This window comes from Ctenopharyngodon idella, chromosome 23, assembly GCF_019924925.1.
Source record: "Ctenopharyngodon idella isolate HZGC_01 chromosome 23, HZGC01, whole genome shotgun sequence".
NCBI lineage: Eukaryota > Metazoa > Chordata > Actinopteri > Cypriniformes > Xenocyprididae > Ctenopharyngodon > Ctenopharyngodon idella.
Window position 1 is genome coordinate 12,292,399 of NC_067242.1, and position 16,655 is coordinate 12,309,053.

Here is a 16,655-nt window from a genome sequence, read left to right on the forward strand (position 1 = left end):
ATCTTTTTATAGCATGTTAAATTTGTCACTTTTTGAAGGTGAGCAAAAACGCTCCATTTTTTGTGTGTCCCTTTAAATGCAAATGAGCTGCTGCTCCTACAAAGTGGGCGGAGTTTCAAGAGCTCCTGTTAGCAGCGCCGATTACCTTAGACTCACTGAAAATGTCAGAAACTGTTCAGCCTTTTATGTTCAAACCGGAGTCAGACAATGATGGAGAGACTCAAGAAGAAGTGAAAACATGTAGAATGCAACAGGACTTTTCTGAATGGTTAGTGGATAAATTTATGTAGCTGATGTGGAGCTAACTATCTTAAAGTTATTGATTGCATATTCTGTCATGATAATCTATAAATCGCTCATGTGGGAACTGTTGTAAGATGCCTACAGAGCCAAACAATATATGCTGCATGAAGACAGAACAGGTATAGTTTAGTTTAATTACGGTTATAATTTGTCATGTTGTCATCTTGCTTTTACGACATGCTATTGCATTTGTGTTACGTACTGTATTGCAATAACATGGCCTCACCCCTTCGTTGTATGTTCTCGCGGAGCAGGGTTTATGTATTTAGGGTTAATGATGTCACCAACCCGGGAAGAAGCTCGTTGTAGTCCCTACCAGATGTTTGTTGTAGTCCCTAAACAGAGAATTTTTTAAAAGAAAATATCTTGAACTTTAAGCATCCTAACTTTGAAGATGTTGTTTATGCTCAAACAGCAACATTACACACTAACAACAGTTAAAAAACTGAAATCGCAATGAACCACCCCTTTAAAAATGTGACGCTTTGAGCGCTGTTGAGCGGATTCTTAAACACCTCTGATTGGCCATTGTGTTCACGCGCTCATCAGATATGTCTGTGATTGGCTACAATGATCAACCCACGGGAGTGTTTGAAAGTGTTTTGAAAGTGGGAGCATTTGAAAGCAGGCGTCTATCAGCGGACCGATCCGCTGATAGACGCCTGTGTATGTGTATCTGTGTTAGCGCTCGGTGAAGAGCGTCATTGATGTCTATTTACAACATGTTTTTGAAGCTTCGATCATCGTAGCCAATCACAGACATATCTGATGAGCGCGTGAACACAATGGCCAATCAGAGGTGTTTACAAATCCGCTCAACAGCGCTCAAAGCGTCACATTCTTTAAATTTTACATTTTTAAATTTTAAATCATTTGTGTTGTCAAAAGTACTGACTTTGGTACCAAGTCGGTACTTTTGACAACACTAACGTGCATTACTTTTTAAAAAAAGTAACTCAAATATTAATGTGTAAATGTACAAAGTACGTAATACACATTACTTGTAATGCGTTATCCCCAGTAAAGAGTTCTACAATATTTTGTCATGATGATTTAAACGAGCAAGAAATTATTCCAAAGTCATTTAAAAAAGGCTGTCAACAATTGCACATACATGTGTATATCTCACATTTGACTGAAATCGGGTCTGTTAGACTATAATCTGTCCTATAACAGGGAAGTTTGGCTTAACTGCTTCAATTCAGAGAAAGTGTAGTGTGAAAACTGATATCAAATCTAAGTCATTCATCAAATTAAAGTCATTCATCTTTTGCCTTTGTAGATCAGTATTATAGTGAGCTGTGATGTGTATGATCTGGTAATTCAAGTGGAAAGGTTGTTGAAATGTGATGCGATTAAAAATGATGATTCATTCCATTTGTGTTGGCTGTCTGAAAGCCGCTGTATCCTCAGTGTCCTCAATCTCTGCTGTCACTCTGATGGGATACAAGTCTGCTCTGATAACCTGATTTGTAATTATGTCTACCATGGTACTTTTGCCTGTCCTGACCTCTCAATGAATTCAGAAATCCAGCAATGTACATGGAGAATTTACTGGATATTTGCTGTGAATAAATAACAAGGAACCACAATGTAAGTTTACAGGCCCCGGAAAGTATTCAGACACCTCAATATCAAACCAAGTGACATTTATTTTAAAGACAGCACAAGCATTTTTGTTAAGTAAAAATACTTTAAGTTGGTAAGATTTTTTAATACTTTTGAAAGAAGTCCCTTATGCTTTGAATTTCCTTGATAAAATTTCAAAAGAACAGCATTTATATGAAATAGAAATATTTTGCAACATTGTAAATGTCTTTTCTGACACTTTTGATCTATTTGATGCATCCTTGCTGAATAAAAGTATTAATTTCTTTGAATCAGCCCAAACTTTTGAACAGTAGTGTAAGTCTAGCATAATTGTTTGAAGATGCTATATGAATGGATCTGTTGTTCTATCATACAAAGACATTCAGAAATTAAGACTAGCTTACTGTCTGTAGCTTATATGTGTAGCTTATAATCCAAATACTTTTTGGTAATTGTAGTCATTAAGCTTAACTCATTTTGGTGAGTAACTCTGGATCTGCTCTTCTGCAGTTACCTTTGTAAACATTCCCAAGAAATTCTGGGAAATCATCATATCTGACAATCAATCACCCATAGAGGCCAGGAGATAAATCAGCTGACAGGTCTCAGGGTGGTGTTTTTTGTTCAGTCCCTCCTCTCTGTTGTTGAAGGTGAGTTGGAGTCACTGAATCTGAAGGGCTCTTTTAAAGCTTTAGGAGGGTTTGGAGTACACATTTTGTGATCAGATATAATCTGCTCCACTTAAGTGCTTCACCAATGTTTTTTGTTGTAAGCACTCAGGATGTTAGCTAATATTTCTCCTTGTTGAACAGATGTTTGATTAACCCTCGGCAAGGTCAATGCAGAATCACCGGTGTGGACGAACATTTGTGTGCAAATGAAATGCATAGTGTTGTTCAAATGTTTGCCACAAGAATGCCTTAGATTCTGGATCAGAGCCAAAATAAGGGTAGTGTGAATTGAAAGGTAGTAGTAAATTGCTGCATCAGTATGTTTCACTTATCTCATGATCAAAGGTTCAGGACCATGAAAACTCAATGTCAGTGAAGACTTTTTTCCATCGGCTCTTCAACACAGAAACAGTCAGATGTTTCCATGACAACCGAGGGTCTCAGAATAATAATAATAATAAAAAAGTCATCACTCTCTTTGTTAACTGTACAAAGCAAAGTTTTTCTTTCATCTTAGTCTTTCATGGTCTTCAGTAACTGACTTTTAAAGGTATAGTTCATATAAAAATGAAAATTCTTTCATTGTTTACTCACCTTCATGTCATTCCAAACTGATGTGTGCGGAACGCAAAACAAGAAATTTTAAATAATGAACTATATGTTTTGAATTGTGTTCTATATTTAGTTGTTATTCACTGATAATCATTCCTTCAATGAATCATTGAGTCAGTGAGTTGAACTCAAGAATCAGATCAGTCTGATTCATGAATGAATAATTTAGACTAGTGTTGTGAACTGACTAAACGATTCATTGACAAGATCTGACTCAAAAGAATGATTCATTGCAGGGCTCGACAATAAGGACTGCCCGATGGCCCCGGCCGGGCCAGTGTGAACGACGCTCGGGACAGTAGACGGAACGGTCACTTGTGCTGTAGGGTGTGTGATATATATATCGTCTATGATATCGTAATTGCTGATTTAACGATCTGAAATTATCGAGTATCTCCCTCAGTTTACAAAAACCAAACAAAACACCCACTGAGTGCACGCATGCACTACGCGACGTAGCCTAGTCTAGTAGGTTAGCCTAGTGCGCGTGCATATTTAGAGTGCACGCTTTCACTGCGTGATTTAGTCTACTAAAATGCCTTTAGAATGCACCAAAATTCAAGATAAGAGGCAAAAATGACCCTGTATATCTTTCATATTTATATAATTTAATATAGTTAACCAGTATTAAACAAAGAACGCCGTTTTTCTCCAAATATCAGCATGATTACAAATGTGATACTGATTTTATACAGCATACAGTTTAATGAACAAGAACTTAATATCAAGTGACTTACATTTTAGACACCAAATCGCCTGTTTCGCTCTATTTCGCCAACGAAAATAGTTCCAAAGTCCACACAGCATTGTTTTGCGTCTCTGAGCAACACTTCCTGAATGAATCAGCTGTTTGAATGAATCAGTTGAATCTCAATGACTCGCTCATTAACAGGGATTCGCTGCCACCTACTGGCGGGTTTAATTTCGCGTTTAAAGTGTCTTTTCATTTTTTAAATAACTTCAAATAACAGTATTTAACGTTTTATATTTTCAACATTTCAAAAAATTATTTATGCATCTCTAACTGCTTTTGACTGATTAACTTTAATAAAGTTGAATCTATAGTTATATAGTCAGCTATACATTAGATAACAATTTCTGTACCTGAAAATCTCCTGTTTAAACCTACATGAAAAACTTGAAAAGCACCATTTATTTCATTTATATGTTTGTTCTGTTGTATTTATTTTTGCTATTACTCATAATTTGATTATTTGTTACTATTTTATTACTTACTGTTTATTTGTCTAACAATATTTAAAATTTAAGTGAGTTAATCTAGTAGCTTTTGGTGTCATAACCATATTTATTAAGGTTACATGTATCAAAAACAACAAAAACAACAACTAGACTTATTTTATAGGCCCATTTTCTTTTCTTTTACTTTATTAATTTTTTGTTGTGGGGCAAGTGGAAATTTTGGTGGGGCAAGTAAAAAATTGAACCACTGGCCCGACGGCCAGTAGAAAAATCCTTAGAGTTGAGCCCTGCATTCACATTGCTACTTTTTCTCATGAACATACGAAGAAAAACTAGTTTGGATCTCAAGGTTTTCAGTGAAAAACAACTTCATTTTTAATTTTTTTCCTCTCAAAAAGATTTCAGAAGACCTAGGGCCAGATTTACTAACAGCTTGTGCCAGCGCAAACCCTCTTTTGGCATTAAAAAACTACTGTCGGGATTTACTAAAGACACACAGTGCAAAATTAGCGCTGAAAAGGCGTGGAAAGAGATGTTTTTGCGACTATTACTATTGCTTTTTTAATTAGCTTTTATTTATATATTTTTTAGTTTTCACTTTAATTTCAGTTATATTCTTAGTCATTTTATTGTGTGTTTCTGCCATTATTAGTTTTTTTTTATTGTTTTTTTTTCTAAAATGTTTTATTTTTTGTTTTACTTTTACTTCAGTTAGTAATTTTAGTACTTTAACTTAAACTTTATTTCAGTTAGCTGCCAAGTTTTTCATCTAATATTCATATTTTATTTTATTTCAGCTTTATTTAATAGTTTTCGGTAATGATAACAACACTGCTTGAGTGCGAGTAAATGGTGACAGAATGTTCATTTTTGAGTGGACTGTCTCTTTAACTTTGCAGACGTCATTTACAAATCCCACTTTGTTGTATTCTAAGAGCGAGTCAGGGTGGGGTAGTAGTTATGTAGTGTGTTTAGGTGACCATACACTACAGTGAGGTATTTATGCCACTGTGTGAGCCTCTCTGATTTAACAAAAGCCTCTTGACAAAACAAGGCCATCTGTTCTTTTGGCTGTCTAAACAGTTTTCACTGGCTTTGTCTGGCTGTTTTGCTGTGTGAAATTCCCATGTGAATGATCGGTGAAAACATCAAGGTCTCATAATGTATCTGAATGTTATGACGTCTCTTCATTCAGTATCTCAATGTCTGTCCTTCACACGTGCTGTCAATGGTCAGCGTAACATCACAGTATAATGACTTTAAACAGGAAATATGCTTAGTCTGTTAGAGAATGCCATTAGTTGATGATTTTGTGTCTATCCCTGAATGCATAAAACCAATAATTGAACATTTATGTCATTGTTTTTTGATGTAAAAAAAAAAACTCACAGGTCAATCTTAAGGTTTAAAAATGTACTGTTTCATTCATAAAATTGTGCATATGACATGTTTATACATAAATGTAAAAACCCAGCTAACAGGGAACGTTCTAAGAATTTTAGATAACGTTCTGGCAAGGTTCTCTCAAAATTATGAACAAACTTTATTCTAATAACATTAATAAAACGTTTGTTCAAAGTTATCTGGTCAAAATGTTAGCACAAATACGTTATTTATGCATCATTCATGGACTGTTTTTTTTTCCCCCAAAAGATTTTAGTTGGATGTTTGTCTATCATTTTAAATGTTACTACTATATAGAGAACCTTCAAAAGTAATGTTCCCATAATGTTTGCAAAACGATAAAATGGAATGTTACCAAGAAAAAACTGGACGTTTTGAACATTGAGGACATTCAGAAATAACATTTTCATAACTAAATGGGAATGTTTTTAGAACATTTTTTTTTTTTGTTAACTGGGAATCTACGTTAACTGGATTATGCTGTCATAATATTGTGTGTGATTGTATTTTCATTTACTCTCCAGGGGGAGCCTAGCTGCCGTTCAGCCAGTCCGACCAAAACCTTCTTCAGTCGGAGTCCTTTTAGCCGGCCCTCTAGCCCTATGTCTGCACCACCCCGGTCCAGAAACAGCCCTGGATCTCCCAAAACCATCTTCCCCTACTCCTCCAACAGCGACTCCTCACCCAAGTGTTCACGTCGCCGCAGCTTCACCGGAATCTTCCGTTCATCCTCCAAAGAGTCCACAAATCCCTCTACATCTCCTGTCAGCAGCAAACTCTTCTCTCGGGCCAGGAAAGGTAAGACACTTGTATTGTCCATTTCTTAAAGGGTCAATGACATGACGGGTCATTTTTTTTGTCCAAAGGCCTTAATAATAATAAAAAACAAAGATATGATATCCAAAGTATGTAAGGTAGCACAACTAGATCTCTTTTATTGAACCCAAAAGGTTTTAATTATATTTTGCTACATATAAATGTATTTTAAAGATTTTGAAGTGTCAAAAGGTCATTAGGTTTAACCATCCAAAGGCCAATACAGCCATTTCATTTGTGATTAAAATATCTTAAAATGTAATAAATGTATATATTGTTTATTCTGGCATGATTTTATAACATCATATATCAACATAGTGCAAAATGGTATTAAAATTATGTGTAGAAGTCGTTGTTTTGTTATGAGAAACAATGTACAGACAAAAATGAATTTTATTGATGTCATTCGGAGTAACCAATATAAAGGGATCATTCAGGATAAAGTCATGCGTTCAATATCATGTGACAGGATGTGACTTCATTCAGACACAGCAAAGGACCACATGGTCGTGAAGCAAAGTAACTAACTCTCTCTTAACTATTTGAAAAATTCATGTTTTCACTTGCTCATACGCATGTCTCGAAACATCAGGTCATTCGGTACAACCGCTATAAAACATGGAAAATGTTGTAATATTTTAAAAACTTGTACTAAATATAAAATGTTTGATTGTCCTTTTGCTAGCTATCTAGATATCAACCTGTTAGCATTGTTTGAAAATATCGTCATTTGGTATAACCAAAAGTGTCATTCGGTAAAACCGAAATTTTGGACGTTTTTGGTGACAAATTTTGTCCATCTTGTAAAAAAATGACAAAACCGGTGTTAATTGATTATAAAAACCACATAATCTCATTGTTAACACTTAATAAAACTTCAAAATTAATTATATCTCCATTATGGTTTTTTACACTTTTAAAAACCTTATACATCAATGACCCTAAAACAGCTGCCAGAATGCTTAAGATCTGAAAAAGCAGAAAAACTCAACATTTAAAACAGACATATGATGACAAATCACATATCCCTTTCCTCTTTGTAAAAATATACTTTTGTTGTAACATGTAAACAGTCTGACTTTTGTAGCTTAAAAATCCCAATGGTCCACCAAGACCATTGAAATCACACTACCGTTCAAAAATATTTTCTATTTAGCAAGGATGCATTATATTGATCAAAAGTGACAGTAAAGACTTTTATATTGTTACAAAAGATTTCTATTTTCAAAAAATGCTGTTCATCAAAGAATTCTGAAAAACAAGTCACAATTTCCACAAAATATTAAGCAGCACAACTGTTTTCAACATTAATAATAATGAAAAATATTTCTTGAGCAGTAAATCAGCATATTAGAATGATTTCTGAAGGATCATGTGACACTGAAGACTGAAGTAATGATACTGAAAATTCAGCTGTTAATTCTATAAGCTGACTTGACTCACATTTAACCCCTAATTGGATTATGAATGTAACATTCATCCACAAAAAAAGATTGTTTAATGTGAATTATTATACCAGTATCCAGATACCAGCATCCATATCCACTAAAATATGTAATAAAAGATTAAAATGTTTATTGGCATTGGTGAAATGAGATGCTATGAATGCCATTATCACATCAGTATGTGTGGTGTGAGTCAGCATTTAGTGAAACCTTTCACAGGTTGTCTGGGTCCAGCTCAGCCCGGGGTGTGCAATGATTCAGATAATTGCGCTGTGTGCTGATTTAATGGAGGCGTGGGTGTTTCTTAATGCATAAGACCATGATAATGAATTCAGCTGTCACATACGTTATCCACGCAAGTCTGATTTAACGATCACAACCAAGAGGAGGGAGAACGCAATACATAAATAGCTGTTTTTTAGTAGTTTAGTTTATACTATTTGAAGAGCTTACTCAGTCATACATATAAACCATTTAAAGTTCCCTGAGAATTATATCTTAAAATTTTTTAGTAATTGTATTATGATATATACGGTTATGATATAAAGTTACGTTGCTGTCCGTGATATACTGTAGGTTTGTGGTCAAAACTCTAGATTAAATTATGTGTTACTCAAATGCAGGAGTGTTATCCTTGGTGACTAATGACTGTGTTTTCTGGGCTCCTGACAATGTTTATATTGTTGGTTGTGGTTAAAATGGCATCAAGAGACGAATATGTTGAAGCGTAGTGAAGATCATTTAGAAAGCATGCAGTTATTTTACTGCAACTGAGCTTTAAACTATCCATGTGAGGTGACATTTCAAATGACTGTTATTTAAAAGCACACAAAAACATTGTTGGCACGTAGTATTTTGCTGTTGTCTTTGGGTAGTCTGTTTAACAAGGAAAAGATTAATCAGCCAAAATTTACTTCGTTCCCACAAGCTGAAAGTGTAATCAATAATTATAAAATTAAAGCTTGTCTTGGAAGAAGTATGAGAATGGCGTGACCTATAATTAGATGATTAAGAGTGATTAAGTGTTTGTCTGAGTTTAAATGTTAGGTAGAACTGGTCTGTAGTACCGTGGTAAAGTAGTGAAAGTAGGTTAGGTCATGGGTCTTATATTTACAAATAATTTATTTATTTTTAATTTTAAAATTTTATCATATGTACTGTATTTTATATATTTTAGTTTAAATTATATATATATATATATAAAATTTAAAATAACCATTTAATTTAGAAATATAAAAAATATAAAAATATAAAATTTAAATGATTTTATGAATATATATATATATATATTTAGGTTTACATACAATTTTTTTGAAATAATTATTTAATTTCTAATATATATATAATATGTATATAAAATATTTTAGTTTAAATTATATATATATATATATATATATAAAATATTTAGGTTTACATGATATTGAAAATAATTTTTGAAATAAATATAAATTTGAAATTAATATATATATAAATAATATGTATTATTATTATTAAATATATATATTATATATTTTAGTATATATACATATATACATTTATATATATATAGAATTTTTAAAATTATTTATAAAAATGATTTTTTATATATATATATATAAATTAATATATTTAGGTTTACATGATATATAAATAATTTTTAAAATAGTTAATTTATAAATATATAAAAAATATATTTTGGTTCATATTATAAAAATTCTTAATTGTAAATTGTTTAATTAACATAATTAAATATCAGGACACTCTTTTGTGCAGCTTTATAGTAACAAGTGATTTAAGATTGAAAAAATGTGTATTTTGCAGTGTATGGGCGAGTATGTGTGTAGATGAATCACACACAGGTCAACACACACAGTTGGGAAATGGGAATATTTTTCTTTCTACACATACACACTTATATAACAGCACTACTATGCTTCTCCGACGAGCCATTAGTTGCTCTGGCTGGCAGACTTTCCTGTCAGCCCAAAACAACAGTATTGATTTATAATTCAATACTGAGTTGGAGCAATGCTGGATGTCTCTGTCTGATTGTAAGGCAGAGCTGGCCAGATTAAAACACATCAAGGGAGAGTATTAAAACATTAGAGGCACTCGAGACAGAAAAGAAAGATGCGTTTCTGCGCTACGTTTTTATTACTTGATTATATTGATCTGTATAATGAGGTTTTTATCTGCTGAGTGCATCTGCTGCATTTACACAAACACACACGTTTCTCTAGAAGTGCATCCAGATATGGAATATGCATCAATTTCAGCATTGATAAAATCCTGCTAGTTGTCTTTCTGGACAGGTGTGTTTTAAGCTGAGATGGATATGTTTGTGCCAGTGAACACCGATGGACAGCAGCTTCTCATCAAGCAGTGTTTGGCATTCAGGAAATGATACTCTTTCCGGAGAAATTCAAAATCCTATTATATCCGGGAACTGGGCTGCACCCAGACAGTGACATCAGAATGCAGAAAGCCAATAATTCAATCACGGTTGCTCTCACACAAATTATATTAACTGAAATTAATCCTGGCCTCTAAGACGTCCTCAGAGCACCTTAGCACAGACAGCTGGAGATGAGGATGGCTGTATGTCTCTAATATGATAACAATTCAGTTTTTACCTAAATTAAACGTGATTAGGAAGGACTGTGATGCTGTGTCATCCTCACAACACTGATGCTGGTATGTGCTACAATCTGATTGTTTGGTTGTATCGCCACCTACTGGACAAAATGTAAATGTTGCATTCTTGGTATGCCTTTAGTCTAGATCACATTATTATATTATATTATATTATATTATTGCAATTCACAATAACTGTTTTCTATTTTAATTATTTAATAATGCAGTTTTTTCCTGCAAAATTTTCAGCATCATTACTCCAGTCTTCAGTGTCACATGATCCTTCAGAAATCATTCTAATATGCCGATTTGGTGCTCAAGTAACATTTCTTATGAAAACAGCTGTGCTGCTTATTATTTTTTGTGGAACAGCATTTATTTAAAGTAGAAATCTTTGGTATCATGATAAATGTCTTTACTGTCGCTTTTGATCAATTTAATGTATCCTTTCTGTATAATAGTCTTCATTTCCAAAATGAAAAATGAAAATTCATTTAAATTCTTACTGTCTTAATAGTGTATATAAAATGAATAAGAAGGGTTAGTGGCTTTTTATGTCATGTTCCTGTGCGACCACTAGATGGAGAGAAAGTAAACACAATTATTGCGAGATCGTTTGAGGATGAAGTCTTTCTCCAACGATTCTGCAGCAGATGGCGACCCAGAACAGTATTGGAAATATTTCACAAGCAAATTATTAAATATATAAAAAATATTGCTACTTCCTTAATCATTACATTTATTTGAATCCCCCCCCCCACACACACATACACATATACATATGTGTGTGTGTGTGTGTGTGTGTGTGTGTGTGTGTAACTCGCACCAGCTCAGCATCAGGGCCACAGACACCCATGTGTTCTCAAGAGTGAGAGTGAGAAAAAGGATTAAGACAGCGAGAGAGAGAACGATATCTGGCATTCAGGCACATGAGAGAAGAAGCTTTTCTACCTTCTCACTCACTTCACCGCGGGAGCTCTGAGTCCCTGGAGCGCTTATTCAAAATGACTCACAGCACTTGTCACCAGGCAACGGTTAAATAAACAGCGTGTGGCTCCGGGTTCAGTCCGCGAGAGGAGCAGCTGACAGATGACTGCGATGAACCGAGTCGCAGCAGCCTTATCTCAGCAGTGGACTGTCGCACACTTGTCCGACTTCATCTGTGTGACACAATGCCCTCTGTACTGACCAAATAAGGCATTTTTCCTCTTTTACCTCCATCTATGGGTAAAAAGAGGAAGTAGCACATATGTTATAATTGTAATTGGTTATAAAAGTTATAATTGGTTTCAATTGGTATACTAATGCAAAATAGACTGGACAATTATTCCAGTTTTTATTCAGTTTTCATTTTGATTTTAGTATGTTTTTTAATCATTTTTTTTATTTTTTTGTATTTCTATTTAGCTTTAATTCTATTTAGCATCATTGCACTTGCGTATTTGTATAGGAAAATTATGTATAATTTGGTTTGGATATATTCTCCTTGTGTAGTCTATTGTAAATGGCTGTTTTTAATGTCCTCTTAGGACATTCAAGATGATTTAAGGCCCGTTCACACTAAGAACGATAACTATACAGATAACTATAACAATAATTGTGTTAGTGTCCACACTGCTGCAGTTTTGTCGTCTGTCACTTTAAATGCTTGAGCTCTTTAAAGCAGGATGGACTCTGATTAGCTGTCAATGTTCTTATTGTTTATCAGCTGGAAAAAAAATGGTTCTGAAAGTGATTCCAATGATATAGTTTCTCGGCGCCATTGTCGTTATAGCTGTGGCTTTATATTTAGAATGATTTTTAGAATATCGTTATAGTTTTTTAGCAGCACCAGTCCTATGATGATATGAACGCAGTGAGCTGATGCTGGCGCTGTAGTTATGTAATCCGGTCCGCGAGAGACAGGAGTTAATTTTAGGCCGGGATGTGTGGAGTGCAGGGTTTGTTCCTGTCAGTGCAGAGATAGTGATAAGAACCCTTTAGGAATCATCTGACCCTGCTGAAATATTCAGGCTCCTGCCTTTGCGTCTCTTTTTTCCATCTACACACACAGACAATCTCCCTGGGAAAATGCATGCTTGTTTTTCAGAGGTCCGGGTGGTATTAGTGAGAGCTCGACCTGCCAATTGTCACGCAGGTCTACTTATTGTTATAGAAAATAAATCAATTAATAAATACATACATACAATATAGTTTTAAAATTGTATATTTTATTTTATATTATATATTTTATAATTATTTCTCACTAAACAAATTTGTCATAAAATAATTAAAATCACTTTTTTCACTTTTTTATTCTAATGCAAATTAATATAATTTAATTAAAACTTTAAACTATTTAATTCATTTATTTTCATTAATTAGTTTATTTTATATTTTATTTTATATATTTTATAATTATTTCTCATTAAACAAATTTGTCATAAAATAATTAAAATCACTTTTTTCACTTTTTTATTCTAATGCAAATTAATATAATTTAATTAAAACTTTAAACTATTTAATTCATTTATTTTCATTAATTAGTTTATTTTATATTTTATTTTATATATTTTATAATTATTTCTCACTAAACAAATTTGTCATAAAATAATTAAAAGCGCTTTTTTCACTTTTATTCTAATGCAAATTAATATAATTTAATTAAAACTTTAACTATTTAATTCATTTATTTTCATTAATTTATTTTAGAATTTTATATTTTATTTTATATTATATATTTTATAATTATTTCTCACTAAAGTTCATTATGAAATAATTAACTAACAAAATAAATAAATCACTTTCAAATGAAAATATATATAGCAGTGATTCGGCCGTAGAAATTAATTTAATTATAGCTTAAATTAATTTTAAATAAAGCTTAAAACTGGATTTAATTAAATAAAAAGTACTACTACATTACAGACATTTTATATTAAAGGCTGATAAAAAAGTCTAATTATGGTTGTCAAAATAACTACAATGTTTTCATCATCGTTCCATTTTCAACTTCTAACATGTAACCAAACATCTGGATAACATCTAGATAATGTTTGAGGAATGTGTCTGTGCTGTCATTGTGCCAGTGAATTCCTCACCCTCATTCAGGCCTTATCTGGGAACACTGTTCATCCCTGGATCAGAGGATGCAAAGAGCCCCTGTGTATTTACAGAAAACAGCCATGTTTGCACATCATTTCCTGTCAAAAGATATAGTGTGGGCATATCCTTATTAGGGAAGAGTCTACAGACTGGCTTTTCTGTTGTGGCGATCTTTCTAGAACATTTCTCACTGACAGAAACATGCATCTCTGACCTCTGAGAACTTAAAGGAACAGTTCAGCAAAAAAATGTTGTTAATTCTACCATCAATACCTCAAAACTGTATGACCTTCAAACCAAGTCGGGCGGTCGTTGAGCGTCGACCGGCTCACCTTTTGTTGTGTGTTTCACACCATTTGCATTAACTAGACCCTGTTGTTTGTCTTTTTTTGGCCGATTGTTGAATTGGCATCCGTCAGTGAGAGAGATCGCTCTGATTGGCTATTCAGATTAGCAAATGAGTCAGTGCACGAAAATAAAAGCGAAAGTGATGAAAGCGAGCAAAGACATCCGGTGTGTCTTAATAGGTACTACAATTGAATTTGAACTTCGCGACCGTTAAAAAAAGTATGAATGTAATCCGGACGTACTACATTCATACGTTTCACGGCCTTAAGAGACTGACTGGAAAAGTTAATCTGGCTAGACTCCAGAAGTACAAGGTGACCTACAGTAGAAAACAGCTCCATTCTTATATTTCCAGTGCCTTGGCATCGCTCACTCTCACATGAAAGCTTATTAAATCAGGCAAATGGAATAGGAAGGCTTTTCCAGCACTGACACCATATAAGAGCAGGTCAGTGCTTGGTTGTGGACACTATCGCTCTTGTGAACAGTCTTGCTGTCTGCACATGCAGCCTGTGCCAACTGAAACAGAACCTCATAAGTGACTGATTTGGAACACTTTACATACTGGGCTGCAATCCACACCACCCGAGAGATACAACTCACAATGGATTAGAGTTCGATGTTAGCGTGTTGCTAAGCTACAATGGGCAGAGTTCCGAACTGAAGAATTGGCTCCCTTTCAGTTCATGAGTGTGAAATACAATTAGCTACACTCCACAGGGAGTTGAACTGGAATGATAGGAAGAGCAGTTTACTGAAGACATTCAACACCCCTCAAAGTCCACAAAAGTTAATTTATTAAATATAATGATATATGTAAAGTAAATACAAATTTCTATACTGTAGGTTCAGACATGCTTACATTACCATGCAAAAGTTTGGGATCAGTACGATTTTTTTTTTAAAAGAAGTTAATAATTTTGTTCAGCAAGAACATGTCAAATTGATCAAAAGAAACAGTAAAGACATTTATAATGTTACAGATTTCTATTTCAAATAAATGCTGTTCTTTGGAACTTTCTACTCATCAAAGAAAATTCAGATTTTCCATCACAGGAAAAAATACATTTTAAAATATTTTAAAAAGGACAACAGTTACTTTAAATTGTAATAATATATTACTGTTTTTACTGTATTTTTGATCAAATAAATCCAGCCTTGGTGAGTATAAAATACTTTTTCAAGGAAAAAAGAAAAACTGCCTCCAAACCTTTGAACAGTATTGTATCTTTATAAACTTTTTTAGACTTTCAAATAAGGCTTTGTCAAGCCAATAAAAGTTCTTTTTCAAGTATATCTTGATAATATTTGAATATTTTAATTCTGCTTCCTTACATTCAAATTCGAATCGCAATTCGATTCCATTCTGAGTGGCACACAACCATGATCAACAGTCAACATTTATCTCATAGACGAATTTTTCATTGAGTACCTTTGCAAAGCATTCTTTGCTTCCTTAAGCCCCGGGTATACTTTGGCCGTCCACGTTCGTGCACCATCCGTATGACGTAATTTTCGTGATGTGGAGGGCTCGCGGCTGGCCGCACACTATGTCCACGTGCAGCCCAAATTTCGAGACCGCGCGGACTGCGCGTGCAACAGCGTATGCGTAAGCAGGACAGAAGAGTCCACTAGGTGGCAATACGCACAGTACTGAGCACAATGTGCAGTCGTCGAAGGAGAGTGTGTAAAGAGCGATTCAAAAACAAGACGAGTAAACTCAGAAGCATGCCTTCTACATCGTTTTTGATTCCTGTTCTTTTGGTGTATCTTCTGAACTATGTTGCAATGGTGGATGCACTATTTTTCTTCTCCGATGAATGAATCCCGTTGATGACACGATGTCTGGTAAAAGTATAGAAAAAATTGTACTGCGCATGTGTCGAACTCGGTCATCCGCACGCATCCGTGGTTTAGTATACTTTGAAAGATGCGCGGACGCGACTGCGCGCAAGACGTTTCTGGGCGCGGAAAGTGAAGTATACCTGGGGCTTTAGGATTTGGCTAAAATGAAGTGTCCTATAAAGCAGCATAATGTTGCCAACCACCTTACAGCCTTAAAATGTTGTCTAGGTAGGTGTAACGGAGGCCAGCTAGTAAAGAGCTGTGTAAGTAAACCTCACTCTCCTGGCCTCAAGAGGCGCACTAGCAAAGTCCCTTTAAAACAAGTCATTTCACTTGGCGGCCATCTTTGAAATGCCTCTCGGGCATTCAAGTGCAGCTCCTATCTCTTTGAAAGGGGAAATATCAAATTCTCCAAAACTGTTAGCCAAGCTTACGATTAAATTTCATATTTGAAATCACCAATGAAATCTGTTAACAACTGTCTCAGTCCTAAACGCACATCTCAGAACACTGACCCTTTCTATAGGAACTGGAGCTTCTAACTGCAGCTGCAGTGACTCGATGAATTTACCAATTGGCGATTGGCTCATTTCTTTAGAAGACGGGATTATTCCGCTATATTGTGTGTTGAAATTCATCCCATTCGTAAGTAATAGGAGTGAAAAGTCTTTCTGTATATAAAGTCTTTGGCACTAGTGACTGATGCTAGAGGCTGCGGTTTTTG

General features: G+C 34.3%; 1 protein-coding gene across 3 annotated transcripts in view; it reads left to right on the top strand.

Annotated features, from left to right (window-relative positions):
* The window catches only part of prkag2a (protein kinase, AMP-activated, gamma 2 non-catalytic subunit a), a 72,890-nt gene that overhangs the window by 9,476 nt on the left and 46,759 nt on the right, over positions 1-16,655 (top strand). For all 3 annotated transcript variants that reach the window (XR_007927799.1, XM_051881502.1, XM_051881501.1), the window contains exon 3: positions 6,305-6,578. Coding sequence is in view for 2 of the 3 variants with exons in the window: in XM_051881502.1 (XP_051737462.1) it covers positions 6,305-6,578 (274 nt within the window). In the remaining variant the exon portion in view is untranslated. The remainder of the gene's footprint in view (positions 1-6,304; positions 6,579-16,655) is intronic.